The sequence below is a fragment of the Melospiza melodia genome, chromosome 9, assembly GCF_035770615.1.
Source record: "Melospiza melodia melodia isolate bMelMel2 chromosome 9, bMelMel2.pri, whole genome shotgun sequence".
Lineage (NCBI taxonomy): Eukaryota > Metazoa > Chordata > Aves > Passeriformes > Passerellidae > Melospiza > Melospiza melodia.
Window position 1 is genome coordinate 25,734,875 of NC_086202.1, and position 24,322 is coordinate 25,759,196.

Consider the following 24,322-nt stretch of genomic DNA (forward strand, 5'->3'; position numbering starts at 1 on the left):
GCATCTCCATGCCATTGTAAGGGGACTTATATGCTGATTATAACACCTTTGTATCCCCTTCACAACCCTGCCACCAGTGAAACAGTAAAACAGATGTGTAACTGGAGAAAAAAGAGGTGATACCTGGGCTTCCTGATTTTGAAACCATATACAGGCAAAATAAAATAAATTTTGGAAAAATAAATTGATGACACTTTGTTTAGCACACTCAGTTTCCCAGATCTTGCTGTGAAACCATAGTTTTCATCTCAGGTCAGCAGCAATTCTGCTTCAGTGGGGTTTGGAGCAGAGACTGGAAAATTGTGCTGCTAAACTTTGGCACCTTTTCCCCATCCTTTAGGTTAATTTTCCTGCTGATCTTATTTGCTACCTGAAATTGCAGCCCTCAAGTATAAATCCCAGCAGAAGTGTGTCTTTGTCTCTTTTCCCTTCACATATTGAGCTTTGTGAGCATATTACAGTGTATTTCACACCTTTATGACTATTTCCCCTGTAATGATGCCATTGTAAAAAAATGGGATTTTTCATGGAGGATTCCAGCACAGCAGCCATGGTCTTGTCAATTGTGAGGTTACTTGCCAGTTTTGCCTCAATCTAGCAGGCTAAGTTGGCAGATAAAATACAAGTCCATTTAACCCACGCTAGTGTCAATGTAACTGTATTCCTAAATGAATGAATTCACAATGCAGTTTCGTCTAATGCAAATAAAATAAAAATGTTCATAGGTAGCAGGATTTCTTGTTTTCCTTCTGAGATGCTGATGTATTATCTCTTTCTCTTGTAATTTGAAAGCATTTTCTTCTTTTTGGGTCCCTTACACCTTTGTTTTTCTGACTTGTTAAGAAGTTAAGATCTTTCAATACAGTATCCTGTGCTTCTGCTAGAAATAGCTTGTAGTGTTTCCTAGAGATTTGCTCAGACTGTGAAGGAAGGTGCAGAGATGGAGCCAGGCATGGAAAAGGAGAGCTCTTCTTTCCACATCAATGGTTTGTAAAACTTGAATAGCCCTAATAGGAGTTAAAAGATGTGACTGCAGCTCATAACTTTGTTCTGAGCAAATTCCTACTGATTTGAAACAAACCACAAAAAAAAAAAAAAAAAAATCACAAATCAGGTTGTATTATTTTATTTTATCGCCATTTTCTAGACTATCCTACAAAACTCATTTTCTTGCTGGCACATCTAGTTTGTTGCAGTGGAAAAGAATACAGACCTTCCTTTTGCCCTGCTTTTACTTTTGTTTGTCAAAATAATTTATGCCCTAGTAGTAAGGTCTTATAAGGGAAACATTGTATTCCTCAATACTGTTAAGATCTAATTCAGAGTAAGGTAAAGAATCTCAAACCTGGAAGGGAAAAGAGCTTTGATGGGAGAATGTTCTCTGAGATTTATTGGGAACTATTAAATTCTTTGAGGCACCTTAAATTTGTGGAAAGGAGATGAAACAAGAAGAAAACAAGTGCACTTTGATCATCTGAAGGTCAGGTTTCACTGAGGCATCTCATGGGAGACAGGTCATAGCAGCTCTTTCAGTCTTCTGTGAAGCCCTAAGTTGCACGTTCATCTAAGCCACTTTGCCTAGATTGAACAGTAGTTTGTGTTTATGAAGGTGGTAGAATGAATTTTCCCCCTTTTGCTCCTTTTTTGCCCCATGCTGGTCTGTGTGGGTGCTGCAGCAATGGTGAGATGGCCTGGGTGTCACTGCCTGTGCTGCAGGCACCAGCACGAGGCTCCATCCTGGTGGTTCTGGCTTGCATCTGCTCTGTGCACAGGCAATTCATTTGTTTGAATGGCTCTGAGAGAGCAGTTACACTCCAGGAGTTTAATATTTCTGTATATGGGGCCCTTTGGCACCATTCTCACATTACATGCCTAACAATTAATTGCAGTGCATCCCCAAATACAAATGAGATCAAACAGCAGCTTTCGTCTTGCTGCTCACTGTAGGTGATTCTGGGTTGTGTGCACATCATGCACTTTTGTTCCAATATGCTATTTTTTATTGCTGGTGATAGCTGCTAATGATTCTTTTTATCACAACCCTGTCTGCTTTAAATCTCATGGATGAGTCATATTGTTCATGCCCAACATTAGGGATTTCAGACCACCTTTGTTATGGGTATTTATAGTAGTTAATGTTCTAATGTAGTCATGGTAGTAAAGGATTTGAACCCTTAACAGTGTTCAAACAGAGAAGCAGTTAAGTAATTTTCCCATTGTTTCCTCCCTATCTGAAGTCATAAATTCATGGCTTGCATCTAAAGTTACAAAAGATGCCCAGACTCTGAGGAAAATAATTTCTTACCATTCATTTTTGCTGTTACTTGGTTGTTTACATTATTAGCTAATCACTTGTAAGCAGAATATATTTCTATAAGCAAGGCAGGATAGACATGGCAAAAAGCCATGATTGCATTTGCATGACTGCCTGGTATGGGACATTATTTATTACACTCTCTGTGGGTCATAAACACACATTGGTCTGATGCTGTCAGGATATGTGTGCCAACACCCATGGTCAAATAGAATGGCATCATTTACAGCTCCAGGTAGGAGAGACATTATTTCCTTGGTGCCTTGATACCTCAGCTCTGTAGCTTTCACATCTCAAAAAAAAATCTCAGTATCTCACCTGAAAAGTCTGTCATTTCTGACACAGTGCTCTGAGCCCACAGAGCTTTGTCCAAGTCACAGTGCTTCCCATCAGGCCTGCCTTGCTATTGATTAGCTTGAACAAATCATCCTCAGATGTCAAGAAAACATTTTGGCTTAGAGGAAAACAGAGCTCTTCTGTTCCCATCTTCTGATGGGGGCTTGATGTCATAACCAAGCTGACAATTGCCAGTGTATTTCGATTAGGACTGCTCATACAGTGCACCAACCTCAAAGGACTGAGTTTGGCAAAGGCACCTGGGTAGGGGACTTGAGAGAGCACTCAGATTGGAGTACTGAAGCAGTCTGGCCTTCAAGGAGCCTTTTTATGAATCTGAAAACACTCTATGGCAAAATATTCACCTGATATGTCTGTGTTTACTCACCAGCTTTAAATAAAATGTTTCTATAGAATCACAAAGTGTCTTGATAGAAATTTTTCAGTTAGCAAAAATAAAAAAAGTAGTTTCTCTAGCACTTATACATGGCTGAACTTTTGTCTCTGTAATGTTTAACACCACATAGAGCATGAATGCAGAGCCAGCTGTGCTGTGTCTGTGCATGGCTTGCACGCTGTGATGACAAGCAAATGTGCAGCAGCTTTTCAAAAGAAACCACAATGCTATAGTTGAGTTATAAAATTATTAGAGGGGCTTAGCATTGAGAAAAGGAGAGGCGTGCCCAGGTCAGTTCCTTGCTATACATTTTGTAGGGATGGGAGAATTGCACAGTAATGGGAGTATTTTTGTGAACTGTCATTCTGTGTTTCCTCCCTTGAATCATAAGAGATGTTGGCAAAAGGCTGTGTTTTCTGATAAAGCCCACTGAATAGTCTTTAAAGCTTTCAAGTATGTATCCCTGTGAAATTAAAAGGAATAACAAATAGGAGTGATTCTGCTCTTCTCCCTAACCAAATAGGGCAGATCTACATAGCTGAGAACAATCTCTTTCAGATCAAACCCTTTTAAGCACCCCACCCTTGTGGGTTGCTTATCTGCAGCTGGATCTGAGGCACAAAGGCACTTCCATGCCTGGTTTCCTAGAGAAAAGACTCAGTAAATTTGGGAGAGCATTGGTGGTTTTGGTGTTAAACTTGTGATGGTTCAGGAGGGTGAGTTGAGAGACTCCTGACATGCAGAAGTACTTTCCCATAAGACAGTAAATTTGATAAAAAATTGATAAAATTATGATGAAAATGTTATGCTCTTGTATTGTCTTCTGAGCCTGTAGCACAGAACTGCTGGAAATGAGACTCAGTAATGCAACAGCTTAGACCACGTGTGGAAAAAAATGTGCAGAGTAATTGGAGTAAGCTTAATTCTCTTTCCTCCTTCTAAGTTATTTAAAATGAAGCAACATAAGAAACTATACAGCAAAAATAGTTGTTAGTGTCAAAATTGGATTCCTAAAGAAAAGTAGATTCCCAAATCATCATACACAAAAACCTGCATCTTTCTAAAGGGTCTGAGTCCTACATCTCTGAGTCCCTCGAGGTCTTTGCTGCAAATCTCAGACCAGCTATCTAGGCAACAAAGTATGGATATCAATAAATATGTCAACTTCCCTGTCATTGGAGATGTACAGTGCACAGCTTCTAAAACCTTCACTTAATATTCTAAAATCTTGGTGTAAACACCTGCACTCTGCTTCTGCCTGTTTGTTTTTTGATGGCAGTAGACCTAAATTACTTGAAACATTAGGGAATAAGGCTGTGGGTTGGTTTTTTTTTTTTTTTTTCACAAAATTATGTACATTCCTTATCCTGAAGTTGAAGAAAATAATTAGTTTTAAGAAATTGACAAAACCTGCGGAATTTTCTATGCCTTTAGAGAGCAGTAAACAGGATTGCATCTGAAACATTTTCTTGTAGTAGGCAAGTGAAGGACAGCTTAATGATCTGTGGAAGGAATAAAGTAACATTTAGCGTGAAAAATGTTTATTAAATGTCACATGTTCATAAGATGAGGGAGCTATTAGCAATCCATTTAATGTTTCTGTGAGGCTGGTTATATTTTACAGACCCATATTTCCAAACACCCATTTGGAAATAATTCCTATAGGAATTTCTAAGAAACTCATAGGCTTATCCCACTTTAACAGACATTTTGTGTCAGTTATTTAACCAGAACAGGGTTTTTTCACCTACAGAATACTGCAGTCAAGTGAAATATTTTACACTGGTGACAAGATAAATAATCTAATTCATACACATGGTTCCAAAAACTTTCCAGATCACATGTTTTGGAAGTAATGAATGTGCTTTTGGGGTTTTGACCATAAATATGATTCCCCTTCCCTCTCCTTTTTAGTTTTATGAGACTTTTTTGCAGCATAGCTGGAAAAGGACCAGTTTTGCCAGTGTAGAGGTTGGCATTTCCAAGGAACTCTGCACCACCAATCATGCCAATTGCTACTGAAATTCAGTGGAACTGCTTAATGACTGAGAACATCTAAGCTCAACGCAGATAAATGCATTTAATCCCATTTCCAGCATTCCTGCAGATAAAGACAGGTGCATGTGCAGCAGCAGCATGATGCCTCTGTGCAGACCTGGAGCAGGATTTCAGGCAGGACAAGTCTGGGCTCTGCAGGAGCCCTTGTGTCAATGAAATGACACGGATGGATAGAAGAATGTATTTATCCATAGCCCAGTTCTCCCAGTGGCTCCTCAGTTCTGACAGTGCTGCAGTCACCTGCCATGCAGTTGAGACTGTGGGACAAATATGCAGTCCTTGTCATATCTGCTGTGGAAGCCCAGGAAAAGAATTCAGAGTTGTATAAGTAGGTCACACAGCTACATCAGTGTTCTGTTTTTGTGTGGTCCTTGGCACAATCAGAAAACCTGGTGTGTGGGGTTGGTCTTTTAGATGGGAGTGTAAAGTGGATGTGGTGTGTGGAGCCAGGAAAGGCAGGGGTGTGAAAGAAACTTTACAGGAGGTATGAGAGGCTTTGGTAACATAAAACCAAAATTACAGTTTTTGCAATTACAGTGCTAACACGGGTTTGCTGATCTGTCAAAACTGCATAATATCAGAGAAATCTTGATTTTTCTGGGAGTATTTATCAGACTGACTGGTTATAGTAGCTTATGCTGATGTCAGTAATCAAGTAACCAGACTGAAATGTGCAATGTTTACTGCAGGCCCGCGTGCCGGGGGAGGCTGATCTGACTGTGATCACACAGGTTTGTCATTCCCACATATATTTAGAGCAAACCTCATAAATAATCTTGTCACCATCAGCTATGAGGTCTATCAGGCAGCTTCATTTACATTTGACACTTTTCATAGAAAACAGGATTACATTTTTAGCAAATACAGTAAGAAAGCATCTCCCAGTTGTCTGAGTGGAGACAAAGTGTTTGGTGTGGACATCCTGTTGATTTGCTGCTACTCTGGGATGAATTAAAGTCCTTGTATGTGTTGAACACTTCTGTTGATTTATGAATGCTAAGAAAATCAGTAAAAGTATGTCTCAATACAGCAGCAGCATTTAATATCTACCTGCTTCCTCATCTCATTGCTGAAAAAAATGGGTTATTCAGGGAGAAATAAAACTGCTGCATTTGTCTGACACCTGATGATAAACATTTTGGCCTGAATCTGATAAAGTTCTTAAATACATTCTGCAGGTGCTTAATAAGCTTAAAAATATAATATCAATAGGCTGCTCACTGATTTGAAATTAGACATGTTTATTTCTTCTGCTGAATTTATAGCTATAGTAGTAAAAATTAATCAGCACTGATTTACAGTATTGTGAATATCAGTACAGATTGCTTATGCTGCTTGGAGAGACTGAGTCCTTTCCATTAATATCCAACATAGTGCCTCCAAGAGAAGTAGCTTATTTTATTAGCTGCAGAGGTAATTTAAGATCTTAAAAATTAATTGAAAAGAGACAAGCTTAATCCTCTGAGTCTGCATGCTGCAGGTGAGGTAAATAGTTGGAGTTTCCAAGTAATCTGGAACCTGAATATGGGAGCATTGCTATTATTTATTTGCAGAAGCTTGAAACAGTCTTTCCACTTCTGCAGTGAAAATCACAGCCACAGGCTTTAGTCATTCGCAGGAAAAGAAAATCAATAGTTTATTCCATTGTTCAGCACTGTGTATAATTTGTATAACAAGAAGCTTTAATAGATGTTTCTCAAGTTTTCCTTGGTTATGGAATTGATAGCGGGTGAGGGGATCCTATGGACCCCTCCTAGGGTGTGTTATAAATCTTTCCACAGCCACACAAATACTCACAGCAAGCCCAGGTTTTTTTCCCTCCTTTGTATTTTTTTTTTTCTTTACAAATACATGGATAAAGCAATTAAGCTTTACATTTTGTCTTAAGTATTTGCTTTTGTACATTGAGGACTTCAAGGACTTAACTGCATCTATGCAGATTTGGAGTGTAAATGTTATTTCATTGTTTACACTGAGGATCTAGCAGATTGTCAAATTCCTTCTATAGATTTATTGCCTTCTTTCTAAGTTGTTATCATTTCTTTAACTGCGATTTGTCATTTCATCAAAAACAGACCAAGTATCTTGTAAGGGATGTATGGATGTATGATTTTCATTATTGTGTCTAGACATAGATGGAGTAAATTACCAAAATATTCTGTATACTTACTATTACACCAGTTAACATGTAGTGAATAGCCTACCTGTTGCCAGGGAAATTTTAAATCTGGAAAAATAGTCCTGTTTCTCAGAGAGGGTAAAAGGAAGGTCCAGGTATTAGCTGATTCAAGATCATTCTCAGGATTTAGTTTCATCCATTTTTAAATGTCTCAGAGAGGGAAGTTTCTGCCATGTGTTTCAGTGAGGATATTTTAAAAATCAGTGGCTGAATTAATTTGATTTTATTACTCTGATTCCCCTGAACAGCTTCAATCAATTTTCCAACCCCACCAAACATTTTGAAGAGTACTTTTGTGTAAATTAATTACAGAAACTAATTATTAGAATCTCTCTGAAGCAAACAGTAAAATCAAATGTTGTGCTCTATAATAACTGAGATTTAAAAATACATTATTACATGCTGTTGTTTTTTCTTTTTGATATTAAAAAAAAGCTCAACAAATCAACCAAAGTCTCAGAGCATTGGTCATTTTGCCCATGAGGAGAGAATATAGAGGCAATGAACCCTTCCTACTGAACAGACAAATCCCTTGTCCCGTTATCTGTGTGCTCACATGCAAAATGAAGCACCATAAATAATACTCAAAGAAACCCTACAGTTTCATATATTTATATATCAGTAACTGATTATGGTTTTTGCTTCATTAGATATACAAATAGGCTGATAACCATGTGCTGCCAAACATCATAAAGCACAATGGAAAAGAGAACAGCAGTTTATCTTTAGGCAGTGTCCCAATTGGGCTGCTTTATGAATGGCAGGATTTTCCTTTATTTCAGACTGAGTTTTATTGGTCTAATATTAAAAGTAGAATTTAGTCCTGTTCCTTCCTGACAGATAATCTGTTCAGAGTACTTGAGCTGTCCCAAGGTAGCTCCCAGCACATTATCATGTTGCATTTTGTGGTCAAGACAATCATCTACCAAGGACAATTTAACAACTCTTATGAGTTTATTTGAAGCGATAAATTTCATTTGCAGAGGAAAATACTTTGCTGTTGCTCTGATTTCCTAAAGCTGTCTTTATGCCAAAGTCAGCTTGTCCTTAGAAAGGGTAAAAATGTCTGTAGAGGTTTATAATGGATACTTTCATGTCCATGATTTTTCAGTTAGATTTACATGTTGAGTTTGTATTTCTGTTCTTAGTGTTAATATGACTAAGGAAAAAGCTGCAGCAAACCACAATCCAGACACAGGGCAGTATTTTGTTTTGTGGAGCACTAATAAATTAATCCATTAGTGACTGCAAATTTATTTTCTCTTGTCCTCGTTATCAAGTATTCACAGGTGTGTTTGTATTAGTCTAAATTAAAAGGGCTTTAATACTAGCAACACATTACCATAGTGCCAGGACCACAAGGCACAGTATTTTTCCCACATCAACATGAAAATGGGGAAATACTGATAAAATAAAAAATAAAAGTGAATAATCTTCCTATCTGAGAAATATATTAGTTTCTAAGAACACAGCAAAACCAGAAAGAAAGAAGAAACCACAATAACAGAAGTAAAATACAGTCACATTATTTGGTTAATGACCCCATATTGTGGAGCAGCACCCACGCTTCAGCACATTTATAGCTCTCATATGCATTTTTTTCCTACCAGAGTCCATTTGCTGACAATTAATTACTTGGCATTGCACTTGCTGTGTCCAGGGAAGTGCTGTGCAGGCTGTTCATCACCAGGGCTGCACAGCAATAGAACAGTTCTTTGTCACACCGTGAATTGCCAGGGTCAGTACTTCACATTTCAGTGTTTGGTTCAGTCTCAGGTCACCACAACAGCTCACGTCCCCCACCAGCCCTGCTGGGAGAGTTTCTTGCTGTTGGTAAGAGGGGAGAAAGCCATCTCCAAAGCTGGAGCCTGCAGAGTCACTGATTTGCACCACAGCAGTGCCATAGAGAGCGTTCACTGGTGCCTGGTCACCAAGGGGCAGTGATGGCCATAACCAGTGCCAGAGTTACCATTTCCTTGCTTTCTGTTCCCAAAGAGCTGCTCACAGGGCTTGCTGAACTACTGCTTGATTGGCAGCTTGGATATTTGATTGTAAAGGTTTATCCTGCTGGACATCCTTTTATCGTAATCTGGGGAAATCAGCTTTGTCAGCAGTATATAGTGTGCTGGTTGCTGAAGTTGTATGCACATGAGATATTAAAAATAAATCACCTGACATGTTTCCACACTTTGCAGCTGAACGTGTTTCCCAGGAAGGTTCCATATATCCTTGATTCTCACCTCAGTATAAGCCACTCAAATATGAACTGAAATGCCTTTTTTCGTCTTTTTAAAGGAAAAGTATTTTTTGTATCTATTTTTTGAGGAAGTGGTTTTTAACCATGTTGGTGAACTCAAAGGGAGAATTGTAGGTTCCAAGTAGAAAAGAAGTAGAGAAGGTGTATAGCCTGGTTAGGAAAGAAGAAATTTTTTTTCAGTTGTTCTACATAGACTTAAGATGATACTATATGATCTTCCTCCATGTGTCAATATCTTCAGTTCCTTGGAGACCAGATTATGTTGCTTTGGTCTCTGCTGTCTGTTTTTAAAGTAAGGAATTTTCTACTGCATTTTGATCTGATTTACAGAAGGAATCAAAGGTGTGAATTGCATGTAGGTAATGTTTGCAGATTTCACAGGTACAGAAAATTAGGGAAAAAAGCTACAAATCTCCATAAATATAATATGTTTGATGCACTTTTCATATATCTCATGCTTTTATAAGAATTCCATTCCACATCCCTGTCAAATGTGCTAGGGATGTTTGTACATGATATTTGTATGTGAGTGCAAGAATACAGATCATTAAGTGAAGTCCATATATGTATGGTTTTGGGTTATGTATTTTCAAAAGGATAGATTCATTTTTCACTAAACTTGCATAATGTGCCTTCCCTAATACCATGCTAACAAGGTATTTATGCCATATACCATCATCTTGTGTTCTTTACTTTTGGAGTACATGAAAATAAAACGTGGAGCTTATCAGCTGTTCTATAGATTTGTATGCTAAGTGAACTGAGCAAGCTGATGCTCAGTGCCTTCCTCTGGGTGGATTGAAAGGGTGCAAAAGGTGAAGAATTCCCAGCATTTTCAACAGAAACCCAAATATTCCATTATCTCATCACAGGTACCAGAGTTGGCAATAAAATGAAGTGTTTGAACTAACTCTTGGGTTATGCTGGAAAATCTTTTAGCTTTGCTATGTAGCTCTTAGAGGACTCTAATTCATTATGTAAAAAAGGAGCCCTGAAATGTTTACAAATCCATGTGATAACTCAATGTTCTAAAAATGTTAAGGTTTTTGCTTCACTTTGGGATGTCTTGAAATTATCGCATGCTGTCTGTTGATGGCCAGGTTGGGAAGGTGGCTTCCCTTTGCTGCTGTTGGGTTTTGTTGTGCAGCAGAGAGCAGGCAGGAGTCACGTTGGGTGCAAGTGAGGCTGCTGTGCTGAGGTGAGAGCTGCCAAACTCAGTGAAAGCCTTCCATTCATCTCCTCAGGTTTTGGTCCCTGTCAGAGAAAAGGAAAGAACCAACCTTGTCTAACTAAGGACAGTGGTGAGCAGGTTGAGAGAGGAGCTCCAGGAGGATGGGAAAATGAAATGCCTTTAGGTAGCTGCCTTGAACACAAAGTCAAATATAAAGGCATTCGTTTCCTACCCCAAATGCACATCTCTTCATGTGACAGCTGTGTCCTGAATTTCACCTTAGGATTGCCTTTGGGGGTCAGAGCTGTGCCTTTGTTTTGGACCTGTACCCACACAGTGGGCCCTGACCCCAAATGTTCTGCTGCTCTGCTATATCAAGATCAATTTATATTTTACTGTTTCTAACGTTTCTGTTTCTTTTCTCTTTTTCTTTTACATGCTTTCATGAGTATAGCAGACCATTTAGGAATTGAATTCATGGGTAAGTTGTACCTTCTCTTCCTTTCAATTGCTGAGATTTATCTTGTTTCCTTAGTCCAAAGAACATGGAAGTTAATGGGAACACTCCCATGACCTCCACCACTGGGTTTTGGACTGGGTTCCTCTTATACTTGCCAATTGCATTTTAAATTATATGAAGGTTTAATTTTTTCTCTTTTCCACTGCTATGGATCTTAAAACCTACATAATGATGTTTTAGTATTTCATTGGTATTTAATGAAACATAACATAAAGGTTATGTAACCATATAATCTTGAGGAATAGTATTTTATATGTGATTTTAGGGTAGAGTTACTAACTTTTTCATGTAGATTAAAGTAAATTTTAAATCATTTTTTTTTGTTAAGAATTTGTTGGTAATTGCAATATTAATAAGGTTTAATAAGAAACATCTTATTAAATATAACTAAAATCAGAGAAATGCTTTTAAGAAAAGAGTCAAAAATCCATCATTCTGTGAAAAAAGTTAAATTGGTTAGAAAAAAAAGCTAAAAATGGAGTGAATAATTTCTCCTCACAATTTTGGAAAGGAAGATAACATTCTGTTGGCTCAGCTGCAGCTCTGTGATGTGTTCATAGCCTGATGGAATGACAGGCTTAACAGATCACCTCTCAGCTGGTGATCTTCAGGCTTCAGGAAGCTGAGATCCATCTTTAACAGAGTTAGTGGTCCTTTGTGTAAGAACAGCTTGCATAAACCATTAAATATGAATGAAAACACTGTGATAAAAAGCATGCAATTTCCTACTGAAGTCACAAAACAGTTACTTTTAATATGCTCTTTCCCTATGCTAAGTTTTACTTGACTTTTTTAGATTTTATAATTAAGTGCCTTATAACCTATCAGTTATAAGTTCCAGCATGGGGATTTTGTTGACCACTTAAGTATAAATTGCCAAGAACCCAATAAGGTGATGAATATTAACTGCATGGCAGGCTACAGGAGCAAAGGTGCCAGCAGGTTTTGGGATTTTGTGCTCCTGCTTTTGGGTTTGTGCCAGTCCTCGGGCACTGTTCTCTCTGGGGAGCTGGTTCATGAGGCCCAGGAGTTTTGTGTTTCACTTCACCTTATGTGAGGCTTGTGAAGTGCCAGTGGAATCAATGCAAGTGTCTTCAGAGACTTATTGGACAGGCACAGCTGGGGAATGGTTACTTGAAAGGCTCTGCAGATATCCTGCTTTTCCTGCTTAGCTTTAATTGGGAGCAGCAGTCTTGAGGCACACAAGTTGAAGGACAAGCATTTATGTAAAAGAGGATAAGGAGTATAGATACATGGGATGCTTTGAGTGAACCTTTCTCTAAGAAGCAGGAGAGTGTAACCCAAGAGGCAAAGCTGAATTATTTTAATTTTATTTTGAGACTTTCAGTTTCCTCTCTTTTTTTTTAAGACATTTCTTTAAGGCATGAACTAAAGCCAATCCCTGAAATCCTGGCTCAGAACAGTCCTCTCATATTAGTAGCTCTCAGATTTTTTTATTTAATATTGGAGCAGATCCTGATGGCATAAAAACTAATGAAATCTTGTATCTCAAGCCTGAAAATATTATGACAGCAGCCTAAAATGATGCTTGAAGTTGTTTTCTCTGGGCTAGAAAAATGCAAGTTCTGGAATCATATGCAGAAGTGAAATGCTTGTGCTTCTTAAATCCTCTTCTGGTCTTCATGAAGATTTACTTAGGAAATGAAAGCATGCATGGGATCATTGCTGTATCTGTAGCAAATCCACAGCCTGTGCAGAAAGTTCAGATGACAATATGCTCATCAAATTCGGGACACGCCTGTAAAGCCTCTATGAGTTTACTTCTGGACTGTAGAAAATAATGACAATTAATGCAAAGAGGGTTTTCTAGCTAGAAAAAAAACAACAATGTAGAGACAGTGCTGAACTTGTTTTGTTTGTATGTAATCCAGAGAACACTCTTGTTTTCATTGCATTTGTGGGCTCAGTTGCCTTAGAAATTCCATTTTCATCATCTTACAGAAATTTTGTTTGGAAACCATGTAAACCATTTAAGTTGGATTGCCAGGGCCAGCTGAATTCCTTCCATGTTAGACAAAGCTGAAACCTCATGCCAGTGGGAACATCTGTCTGTAGAGGTGTCCAAGGGGCAGATGAAATGTGCACTGAAACTACACCCCTACTTTAGTGTACTTTGCCAAGGAAGGTAGATAAGTGTGGGGTTTTGGTTTCTTTCTTTCTTTTTTTTTTTTTTTTTTTTTTTTCCTAGACTCTCAAGGATCAGTGAAGAGTGTATACATAGTCAGTCCTTTTACTGTCCTGTTAGGAAGCTGTAGTCCATGAATTAATTTGTGTATCCTGTTGTGAACCAGTTGGTGCTGTTTTCCCTGACAAGTTCCTGTGGCAGCCCATTCCAGTGCTCAGTAGAGGCAGTGCCTGTTGCTTTTCCATTGATTCGGTTGAAATCTCTTTCCTGAGGACCCTTCTCTCACAAACAGTGCTTTGGGAACAAGAATTATGCATTCATAATTTTGTGTTAACCTTGCTCATGGTCTCACACCCCTTTTCCTGTCTGGGTCTTGTCAGGTTTGTGTTCCATACAATATTCCATATTGTGCATTCCAAAACTTGAATACCTGTTACTTTAATATTGCTGCTGATATTGATCTGCACTGTCTGTTTCTTTGTATGGATAACAGAGACAAAGAAAGGCATATTGATGTGGCAAATCTGTTTTAAAATGTTGCAAATGTAGCAATTAATGTATGGTTCTGATGTATTCATGTGCAGCACCACCTGAATTAAATGAAAGCCAAGTATGTGGTCAAGGGACATTATGGCCTTAAAATTGTGGATTGAAATATTGTCATCAGTGGTCCAGCTTTATGAAACTTCTGGTGATAAAGAAATGGTTTGTACTTTCTAGTACATCAAAAAAAAAAAAAAACAACAGTGTTGTGTTTGATTGTCAGTTGATTCAATATCCATCTCTGATGCAATCTCCTGGACAGGCTTTGGGCAAGGTCGTTTAATCTGTCTGTGCTTCAGATTCTCAGTTGCAGTAAGTTTTTCCAGGCTTTCTGAATTTAGATTCCTCGGCTCTCAGGGGGCTATCTTTCAGTACCACAGAAACTATTTCTTCCTTGTGAGGGGGTGCAGACTTGGCTGTGTCCTCTCCCCTCCTCACGCAGGAGCAGAGCGCTGTGAGGAGAGCCCTGTGCAGCTCCCCTGCTCTGCCCTGGTGCCCTGTGTCTCACCAAGGAGGATACATGCAGTTTTATGCACATTCCAACACACAAGTAACAAAAGTTGTCACCGTGGTCCTACAAACTGGAAACATGAGCAGCATTAACAATTCTGTGTCAATGGGAAGCAGGCTGGTTGTTGGTAGTGTATGTGAGCAAGAGAGATTGTTAAAAAATTATCAAAAGAAGCAGCTGTTATACAATGAAAAAAACTAAGAGATGTATCATTAGCATTAGAGAGCATGGAGTTACAAGTATCTACAGCTTGTAATAAGTTTTTACCCAAGTGGTTAACTGCACTTCAGGGCTGAATGGTTTACCTTTCTGGTGAAAATTTTGTTGATGAGGAAAAATATCTGTGAGAGCAAACATGGTCACGTTGGAGCAGCTGAAAGCTGTTGTGGAACACTGGCCTGCTGCATGTTCTCCCAGCTGCAGAGTGAAATTGTTACCTGAGAGTCACCTGTGGATGTTGTGAGCTGCAAGCCAGTGCCTGAGACAAGGAGCTGCCTTTTCAACTCGTTTCTTACACTGAGGATAAGTGCAGTTAAGGTGTGCTTAGGCATGAAACACAAAGGTGAGTATTGGAATAGCCTGCTGGAATAACACAGGAGCAAACACTACTGTTTCAGCAAGTTGCCTACACCAACTCTGATGATCCAGAATGCTGATCTTTTACGCTGTAACAGTAATTTATGGTGAATACAACTGGAAATAAAATGCTCCAATAAAGTTCAACAGCCACTGCAGTTTTTGATGGAAATACAGACATAACATGAAGTAGTCTTCATCCTTGGGCTCCTTACCAGTTAACCCAGCATCAGTGGTGTAAACAATTCTGGTGTGATAATCTCAATCTCCCCATGCGTGAATTACAGAAAATATAGCAGTTGTTATATATAGTCACTACTTTTAATTTGTTTATTCTTAAGTCTTAAACAGAAAGTTAATATTTTTTTCCTTAGAACTACTCATCTTTTTCTGGAAAAATCAGGAGCTTACTGAAGTCAATGGAGTAACTGAATTCAATGGAGTATGAATGGTATATAAAATCTTGTAAGTGCTGAATCATTAAATAGCATTTAATTGAGCAGAGTAATAAAGTAATTCAAGAATGGGATCCTATTAAACTTTATATATCTCCTTGCCATGACTACAATGTGAAATGTGTTCTGTTTTCTGTAGTCTGAGCAGCTGTTAACAGTGGAGAAGGTGGTGCATGCTGTATTTTCACTGTGCCTATTCTTGCTGCCTCCTCATTGTGCTAAGGTGATGTCAGACTCTGGGAATACCTGCTCCAGTTAACCAGATTGACTCAGTGACCTTGTGTCACACACTGTGATTGATGCATTCTGATTTTTACAAACTGCAAAAGTTGGTTTTGCTGATGGGTAGGATAACCAATAGTGCAACAACTTAGTATTTTTCCAGTATGCCAGAAATAAAAAGGCAAAGTTCATTAGTCCTTACACAGCTCAAAAACTGGAAACCTGGATTCTTTCCTCTGAAGCTCAGTGTTTTGCAGTAGCAACCAGAAAATGATAATAAATTACCAGTGTGTGCATGGATGGTCCTTACCTTTGTTACTGTTTAGAAGCTCTTATCTGTTATAAAACGCTGTAATGCTCCAGTCCTTGCTGGAAGAGAGGATGAATTAACATTCATTGAATTACATGACCAAAACTGTATGTGTTCTAAAGGATACATGTTTAAAAAATAAAGAAATTAGGTTAAGTTTTCCCTGTATTCCTTTTAATGGTATAAAGCAGGTAGATCTTTGCTGTTAATATGGCACACTCACTGTTTTTATGCTCCTGTTTGCACAACATCTTATTAGAGATTCTGATCACAATCATCCCCCAGAACTATGAGACCATATCTTTCTAATAATTATATTTGTTAATAATTGATTAATAATTGTTATTAATCAATAAGTATTTAAATTATTTAATCTGTACTCTGTTGGTAAATTTCTGAAGACCTAAGAAGGGCTACTCTGGTAGCCATTGATACTTGCAATGTTTTCTACCATCATTATCACTGCTCCTTGAATCCCTTTGTTCTTCGTCCTGCCTCAAATTTTCATTACCTCCTTCTGGCTTTTATCTTTTCAAACTCACTAAAGGCTTTGCTCTTGGGACCTCATCTTTCAGTTTGCCTTATGAAATACCTGTCCTTTTTAAGTATGCTGCAAAATAACAATAGCATCCTGAGGCATGAAATGGATTTAGACCCTCAGCATTTTCCGTGGGATTCACTTAGCTGGGAAGAAGAGTCATTTATCATCTCTAGGGGAAAGAGATGTGAGCAGCAGAGGAGAGAGTTCTGCAGGAACAGCTGATGCCTGAGTGCTGTGAGAGCAGTGGATGGAGCAGGGGCTCCTCAGGGGCTGCAGGAAGCTCTGCCAGTGGTTGTATCTGTTTAGGAGAACATACCTCTGAAATTAAAGTCACCATGCCTCTGGTGCATGAGTTGCAGGCTGCCTCACATCTTGGCTCTGTTTAGGGCATATGGTTCTAGTTTAGTTGAGAGGGAAAGATTTTTACCTAAATGTTTTGTAACCTATCTACCATCTCGGTTGGGTGCTGCCATCTTTACTTTTCGCAGTATGTAATTTTCCCAATTTATCTGCACTTTCTGTCAATGAACTGGGTTGGATTAACTTGCATTATTTTTAAAAGGTTTACTGTGTGGTTAACTTCTGTGTGTCATTAATTGCCTTATTGTGTTGCTCTGTCAAAATAGTAATTCTGTGAACTGTGTGGATAAAATAATTTTAATATATATAACTTACTCTGGTAACCTTCCCCAGTATTTGGTTTCTGCTGCTCTCTCTAACTGAATGCCTGATCATTTGTGGCAAAACTTACAGAAATTTTAAAAGTACAAACTGATAACAAGGTGCACTGACAAGTTGAGAAAGCCAGAGCTGGTCTGGGTTTCTCTGTTTTTCTGGGGTCTGGGTTGGGAGGAGAAAGTTGCATTAGGTGAGGTCTTTACCAGACTCTAAAAGGGGTTGTACATCAGCCCTCATGATACTTCAGGACTGTTACTCTGTCACTCCCAAGGTGAATGTGGACTGAGTTCCACTCTGTGCTGATTTGGGGGGCACTAATAAGGTCCAAGTGTTACCTGTGGGTTTAAAAATAAAAGAATTTGTGAAGCCTGAAAAATGGAAGTTGTGTACAAGCCTCCAGGTAAGTTTCCATGTACCTCCTAGGGCCAGGTACAAGCCTCTTCTTCATCATGCCAGCTTCAAAATCCTTGGCACCTCAGGGAGAAGGGACCTCCAGGTTGGATTTCAGCTGAGGATACAGCATCTCACCTGCTCACAGAAGGGCTTTGCTGTGTCCTGTCTCTACTTACACATACTATGTGTACATTCTGGTTGGGATTGGGCACGGGTCCTGGGTTCCTGCACAGCTGGTGTGCCTCAGAGTGAAACACTTTTTATCATGAAATGCAGGAAATTAGATGGCTTCAACACTGAGCAGACAGCTGTGTATTTAAATGTGACCTTATACCCAGTCAGTCTCATAACCTGCATTTTGAATATGGTATTTAGGTAAATGCTGTGCTGAGCCTGAGGAATTGTTAAAAGTGACACCACGGTATGCTAATGCAATTAGATGACTTGCAGTGCTGAGGTTTGGCCTTTGTTTGGGCTCAGGTGCACTTTAACCAGATGCAAAAATATGTAGACAGTAACTTGTACACTGCTGAAACAAGGCTGGCAGGGCAAAGGTGAGATCCTCGTGTCAGAGGTGGATTACAGACAGCTGCCACACGATCTGCCAGTGACACTTCATGTTTCCAGCTGAGGGAGGACTGGGAGGAGGCTTCAAAGCAGTGAGTACCATCTGGACATGTCTGTGAGAACTGTTGTTTGGGATGGGGGGGATTTGTTATTAGTACAAGGTTGCTCACTGTGTGTTGAGGTTATCTCGGCACAGGAGGAGAGGCTGCAAACCCCTGATCTGGACCATGTGTGTGCAGCCACAGTGAATCAGGGCTGCTTTGCCCTTTTGCTGCTTGGAGGTGCTGCCTAGATGTCAAGTCTCACTCTGTAAATGATGCAAGGATTTGGGAAGCAGAACGTAAGTACCTCCATAGATGTTCCATGGCACTGGTGCTCTTGTAATGTGTACTAGAGTTGTATAGAAAAATCAATGCTTTTGACAGTGAACTAAATCTCTTTCTGTCCTTCTGTGTCCTGCCTAGAATGAGTAGAGATGGTGTCCTGCCAGTAATTGCTGGAAGCAGAGGAGAAGGGTAAGCAGTGTGGGAAAATTGGCACTGTGCTGTGCAGAGCACTAAGTTATTGTTTCATGAGCTGCCTTTTCTCTTCTTTTGCAGGAGCTGTAGGATATTGGCACGTGGAGAAGCACAGAGATATTCCTACTCTGGCTGACAGTTTCTAATAAAGATATTTTTTATCGTAACTGAAAATTGTCTCATGATCATTTCCTGTTCCAATCTGCATTGGTTTTTCCTCATTTCAAGCGTGATTCTGCTGAAAAACGCTCTGTCCAGTGGCCCAGGGTATCTGCTGGTATTGCTTCAGACTTAACAGCCAACAATTATCTGGGACACGAGCGTGGGCAGCACAAAAGGAAGAGGGAAAAACAAATCCTGTGTATGAGTGCAGGTGGTGTTCTTGTATGCTCAGTTCTTAACAACAGTGGAAATTATCTCAGAGTTGCTTGTAAACTGTTACATTGAGATGACAAATGGACTTTTTTGTTTGCCACTGGTAGCTTTTCTTCTTTGGGTGGTTAAATAAATCACCATGAGGTATTTTCATTTACTATGGGTCCAGATCCTTTTGGAACATGTTCATGTAATTTACTCACTGCATTTATATCTATTGTATGAGTCTTCCTGTAATTATCATATGAATTAATATGATCTTTTTACTTTTGTGCTGAGTTAATTATGTACTACTCCATGCCTACTTTACCAAGTAAACTCTATTGTAATATAGTTTTACTCTATGGTTATTTTTTATGTCGCTTGATAATTTTGCATTTCACATTCAAATAGAAAATAAAAAATAGAAATACAAAAATAACCTGGTAATGGAGGAGCACAAAATGGGACAGTATATTAGTTCTCAACAGAATTAACTAAAACAATTTAAGTCTTCACTGTTCAATAGTGAAATACAAAGTAGCAGAAAAGAGCCAGATAAAGTTAATTAGAGCAAGCAGTTTACAGAGGAGATGAAAGTCAGAGACAAAGGAGTTTTTGCCATTGAGCGCATTACTACTTCTATTAGTAGTTTCCCAGAGCTTGCTGTTAATTACCAGGTGTGTAAGTTGTTTCCTCATTGAAATAATGACCGTGGTCACCCAAAGCTCAAGGTTTTGAGTAATGCAAGGAGCACAGGGTGAAGGCAGCTGATGCATGGCCATAGGGCAGGGCTGGGCTGCTTGCCCAAGCCTGGCCTCCCCCCTGCTCTTCCAGCTCTTGCCCGTCCTCTGTGCCATGGGATAAAGTTCTTCAGTGCTGTGAAGACTTGAGTATCTCAGTGCAAGCCAAGAGTGTTTAAAATTGATGCCTACAAAGGCTTTGGGTGTTTTCAGAGTGATTGTTGACTGTATATTTTGAGAATTGTAGTTGGATTTAATAAGAGTTACTTCTGTGTTGCCCTTGGATTAAAACACGTGGAAGTCAGTGGATATTTTGGTATCATATATGTTATTTCTAAGATAATGTGCAGAACCTGAAATCAAGATCCCGTGTGTGACTGGACTGACATATGAAGTGAGTCTGTCCTTTTCCTGATTGGCTCCAAATTACCTAAATCTAACAAACTAGATAAATCTCAACAGTAGTTACAAAATTGAGTATGTACAAGTAATTTGGTGCAATTGTGGAAAACTATTAGTATCTTTGTTCCTCTCTTGAACTTCCATTCTCCTTCTCCCTACCTTTTATCCTTTTATCTTTTGTACCTTCCTGATTGTTTTCTTTTTTTTTTTTTTTTTTAATGTACTTCTGGGGACTTTCTTTTTGTGTTCGTTTTATAAATCTACTGATCAATGAACTTGCTCTGTTTAAGTGTGTTGCGGTTTACAGCAGTTACTACAAATCAGTGGTATCACAAACTGCTCTATTGAGCTTTAATGGAGAGTACAGCATGCACACGCTGAAGCTTTACTCATTTGTTATCATAATGCCCTCTCCTGTACCCAGAAGTAATGCAGCATTTGAAAAATGGAAATCACAATGTACACTAACTTTACCAGCTCATAAAATATGAATGCTCAGAAAATGAATACGGCAGTGTTAAATACAGTTAATCAGCTTTAGAAAAACAAAAATACGTATTTATCAGTATAATACGTACGTGCATGGGATATTAATGAAAAATACCAGACACATCATTTTCTGTGTTTATTCTACACTGTGCTCATTACTCTCATTCAAATAATTTAAATTTGCTTTCAAGATAAGGATGAGTTGCTGCTGATGAGAAAAGTCTGGATGTCTTCTGTGCCCTATTTTTCTTTGAGGCTGTGAAGTAGAGTCTGTGCACTGCATATAAAGCCAGCTGGGCTGGAGATTTTGGACACTACAGGGGCTGACAGAGTAGACCTTTACAATTGTTCAGCTGCAAACAGTTGCACTCAGTGCATTGTTTTAGAATGTCACAAAAATATAAGACTTTATTAAACTCAAGTTAACAGCCTGCTTCAGTGAGAGTATGAGACTGTGACTTCTACCTGAAGGCTTTTTATGCATCTGTACTTTAGGTAATGTGTTTAAGTCAAAACTAAGATAATGGCCTCAATTAAGTGTTTGTTTAATGAATGATGAAGAGAAAATGACAAAGACAAGTGAATATTTTATTTGTCAGTTTTTTCTTGTGAATCTATCTAGCATGTTTTAAAAATGTCTCTTGCCTGATGGAGTCTCTTTTCAAGGTAAGGTGGTAACCAGAGCATCTCATTCTCTCAATTAGTAGTGAATCCTGTCTTGAAATAAGGTGGCTGACCATTGGTGGAAGAAGGTGAGTGAATTCTATAGGAATCCTATAGAACAAATCAAGTCACTTTAAATTTATTCCATAAAGTTACTTAAAGGTGAACTGGAGAGAAAAAGTAGATGTAATTGTCTTAAATTATGCTGTTTCTTTGAAGTTAAATAAGTATTCATGTGTTTTTTTAAAAAAACTACTACTTTTAAGCACATATTCTATTGAAGTTTTTGTTCCAAAAAAACTATGAAAAATTTAAACCTCAGGGAAAATATAAAAATTCTGTTATTTATTTTTTGCTGAATGCAAGTGGTGATTTGTGAGCACTACACTGGATGGCCAATATCTTACTTGTCAGTATTGGGTCAAAGGTTCTTACTTGATGTGGATAGAGAACAGCTGAAAGACAATTCAAATGTATGCCTTAGCACTGATGCTGCTTTATCCAACTTTTATGTTAGGAGTTGTTTCCTCAAAGGGTGAGTTACCTAATGACATTGCCTTGTTTTCTTAAAGTTATTGGTAATTTTTTCTATGTCTTTTAAGATGTGTTAGTATCCATGTGTCAGCTGTTTTGATGGTTTCATTGCCTCAACACCTTTGTGGATTTGGTTTAGCATCTGTGGGCCATGAATCAGTTTGGTAAACATCCCCTTCCGTCTGCTCAGCCGTGCTCAGTGAAAGTCAAACAGTCCTTGTGCAAAGAAAATTCAGGATCACCTAAAAGCCTGCAGGTATAACTCTTACTGTGGCAAATGCCTTGTGAATTCAGAATTGAAATGTGCTACAGACACCTTACTGCATGTCCAGCCTGTGTTCCTGGTTCTGGTGGTGCCAGTTTAGCAAAAATGGGACACAGTCTGTTCCCATTTCAAACCGTGGCAAACGTGGTGGAGAGGCCATTCACTCTTTAAGGAGCCCATTCTTTGCCTCCCCAATCCCCAAAATATGCTCCATTTCCCTAAATCTTTCTTCAATTTAAATTTATAGATTTTTTTCTCTTAATAGAGCATGCTAATAAAAATTCATACAACTCGCAGTATATGATTCACTTGTTAGGGAATTGCCTTCCCATAGTGACCCCTATGATGTAACATTGCTTTTTCTCCCGTTCTATGTTCCTCATTTTATGGTGCCAAGATGTGTACCATCAATCATTTAATTTACACTTTTGTCATCTTTATTGCTTGCTCAATCACTTTGATACCTTCACCTTAGCCTTCCTTTTTTTGCTCTCAGTGTTATAAAAAATGTGGGTGCTCGTGTTGGTATCAGAGCTGTGCTGATGATCCTGCTTACAAAGTCTTCTGCTCTTCAAAGGAGTCTGTCTCTCCCTGTCAGTACTTGTGTCATTGTTCTTAAGAGCAGCTTTGTAGCTCTTTACTTCCTCTGGGTGTTTTCCTTTCTTCTTCCATCGTTTGTCACAGCTCTGCAGCCATCTCTCACTCCCTGCTAATTTTGGTATCACCATTACTTCTGGTGTCAGTGTTATCTTTTTTCCCTTTAAAAAAGTCTGTAATGTTAAATTTTCTGAATTATTCATAAGGCCATATATGAACACCTGCATCTATTATTCAGAACTTATTTCTATTATGCTAGAGCCTAGAACCTCTTTTATAATTCAGTAATAAACGAGAGCCTTCGGTTTATTCAGAGGTGGTTTTGCCAACCTCATGTTTATCTCCAAACTGTCTTTTAGTTAATTGTGCAGAGCCCTGCAGTGCAAGGAGCAACAGACTTGTTAGAATAATTCAGAGTATCCCTTCCCTCTTTGCTATCTCTGTCTTCATGCACTGGCATCTCTGTGCAATATGTTTGAAGTGGTTTTTGGTCTAGAATAGATAACTTATTAGCATACAAATCTTTGTTCTCTAATTCTTTTCTCCAGTCTTTTATCTGTGAGTATTACTTAATAGTTATTGCCTTTTTTACCTTTAAGGAGGCGCTAATTCAATTTTTTTAAAGTTTTATTTTGCTTTATGCCACTTATTATGCTCCCACATGTACTTTTTTATTTCTCTTCCCTGTTGTCTGTAACTTCTGTCCTCTAAAGCAGTAGTTGGTGTGTCTGTGAGTTACCTTTTTACTTAAAAAATATTTGTAAAATGGATGTCCCAGAACCCCTGCATGATTCAGGGTGGAAGCTCAGGTCTTTAATCTGAGGCTTGAAGCAAGGTCAACTCAGGTGCCACCAGGCTGCTCAGGACTTTATCCAGATTAATCTTAAAAACCTAGGACTGCACAGCTTCCCCAGGCAACCTGTTCCAATGCTTGACTGTTCTAGTGGTAAAAGATTTTCCTTATATCTAGATAAAATGGCTCCTTTTTTTATTTTTCTAGAAATGCTCTGGAATAATGTATTTTCTGCTACTTGATATTTTGTGATTCAGACAAATAATTGCTTATTGATACTCAATTCTCTGCTTATTTACAATGCTGTGCTCTGGGTAGGTAAAAAAGAATTTAGTCTTAGTTTTGATTGCCCTGTTTTTCTTGTCCTGTCGAAAATATACTAGTCCTTATTTATTTATATCATTTTACTGCTAGAAAAAGTATGTGATATAACTCTAAACTAAACCTCCTCTGCAACTTTCTAATTATCCACGGCTACAGTACAATATTTTTTCAGCTTTATGTAAACACAAGTTCTAAAAGAAATGAGCTGCAGTCCATTGTTTTGGCTTAGATCATCACAACTGAAATGCCAGGAAGTTTTTCTGTTCTAGACACCTTTGCTTATTTACTCTGTGTTTGTGATATCGAGAATTTCTCACCTAGTACCTGGTTTCACATTAAATTCTGTATTTAGGCAAAAATGTAAAGGAACAACTGGAAGTATTGAGATTTCTAATGGCCACAGAGATGTGCTAAGCAATTCAACAATCTTGTTTGATACAGCTCCCATAATGCAGCCTCCTCTTCA

General features: G+C 38.6%; 1 protein-coding gene across 3 annotated transcripts in view; it reads left to right on the top strand.

Moving 5' to 3' along the window:
* The window catches only part of NRG3 (neuregulin 3), a 455,991-nt gene that overhangs the window by 381,015 nt on the left and 50,654 nt on the right, over window positions 1-24,322 (top strand). For all 3 annotated transcript variants that reach the window (XM_063163929.1, XM_063163927.1, XM_063163928.1), the window contains one exon: window positions 11,167-11,193. In XM_063163929.1, the coding sequence (XP_063019999.1) occupies window positions 11,167-11,193 (27 nt within the window). The remainder of the gene's footprint in view (window positions 1-11,166; window positions 11,194-24,322) is intronic.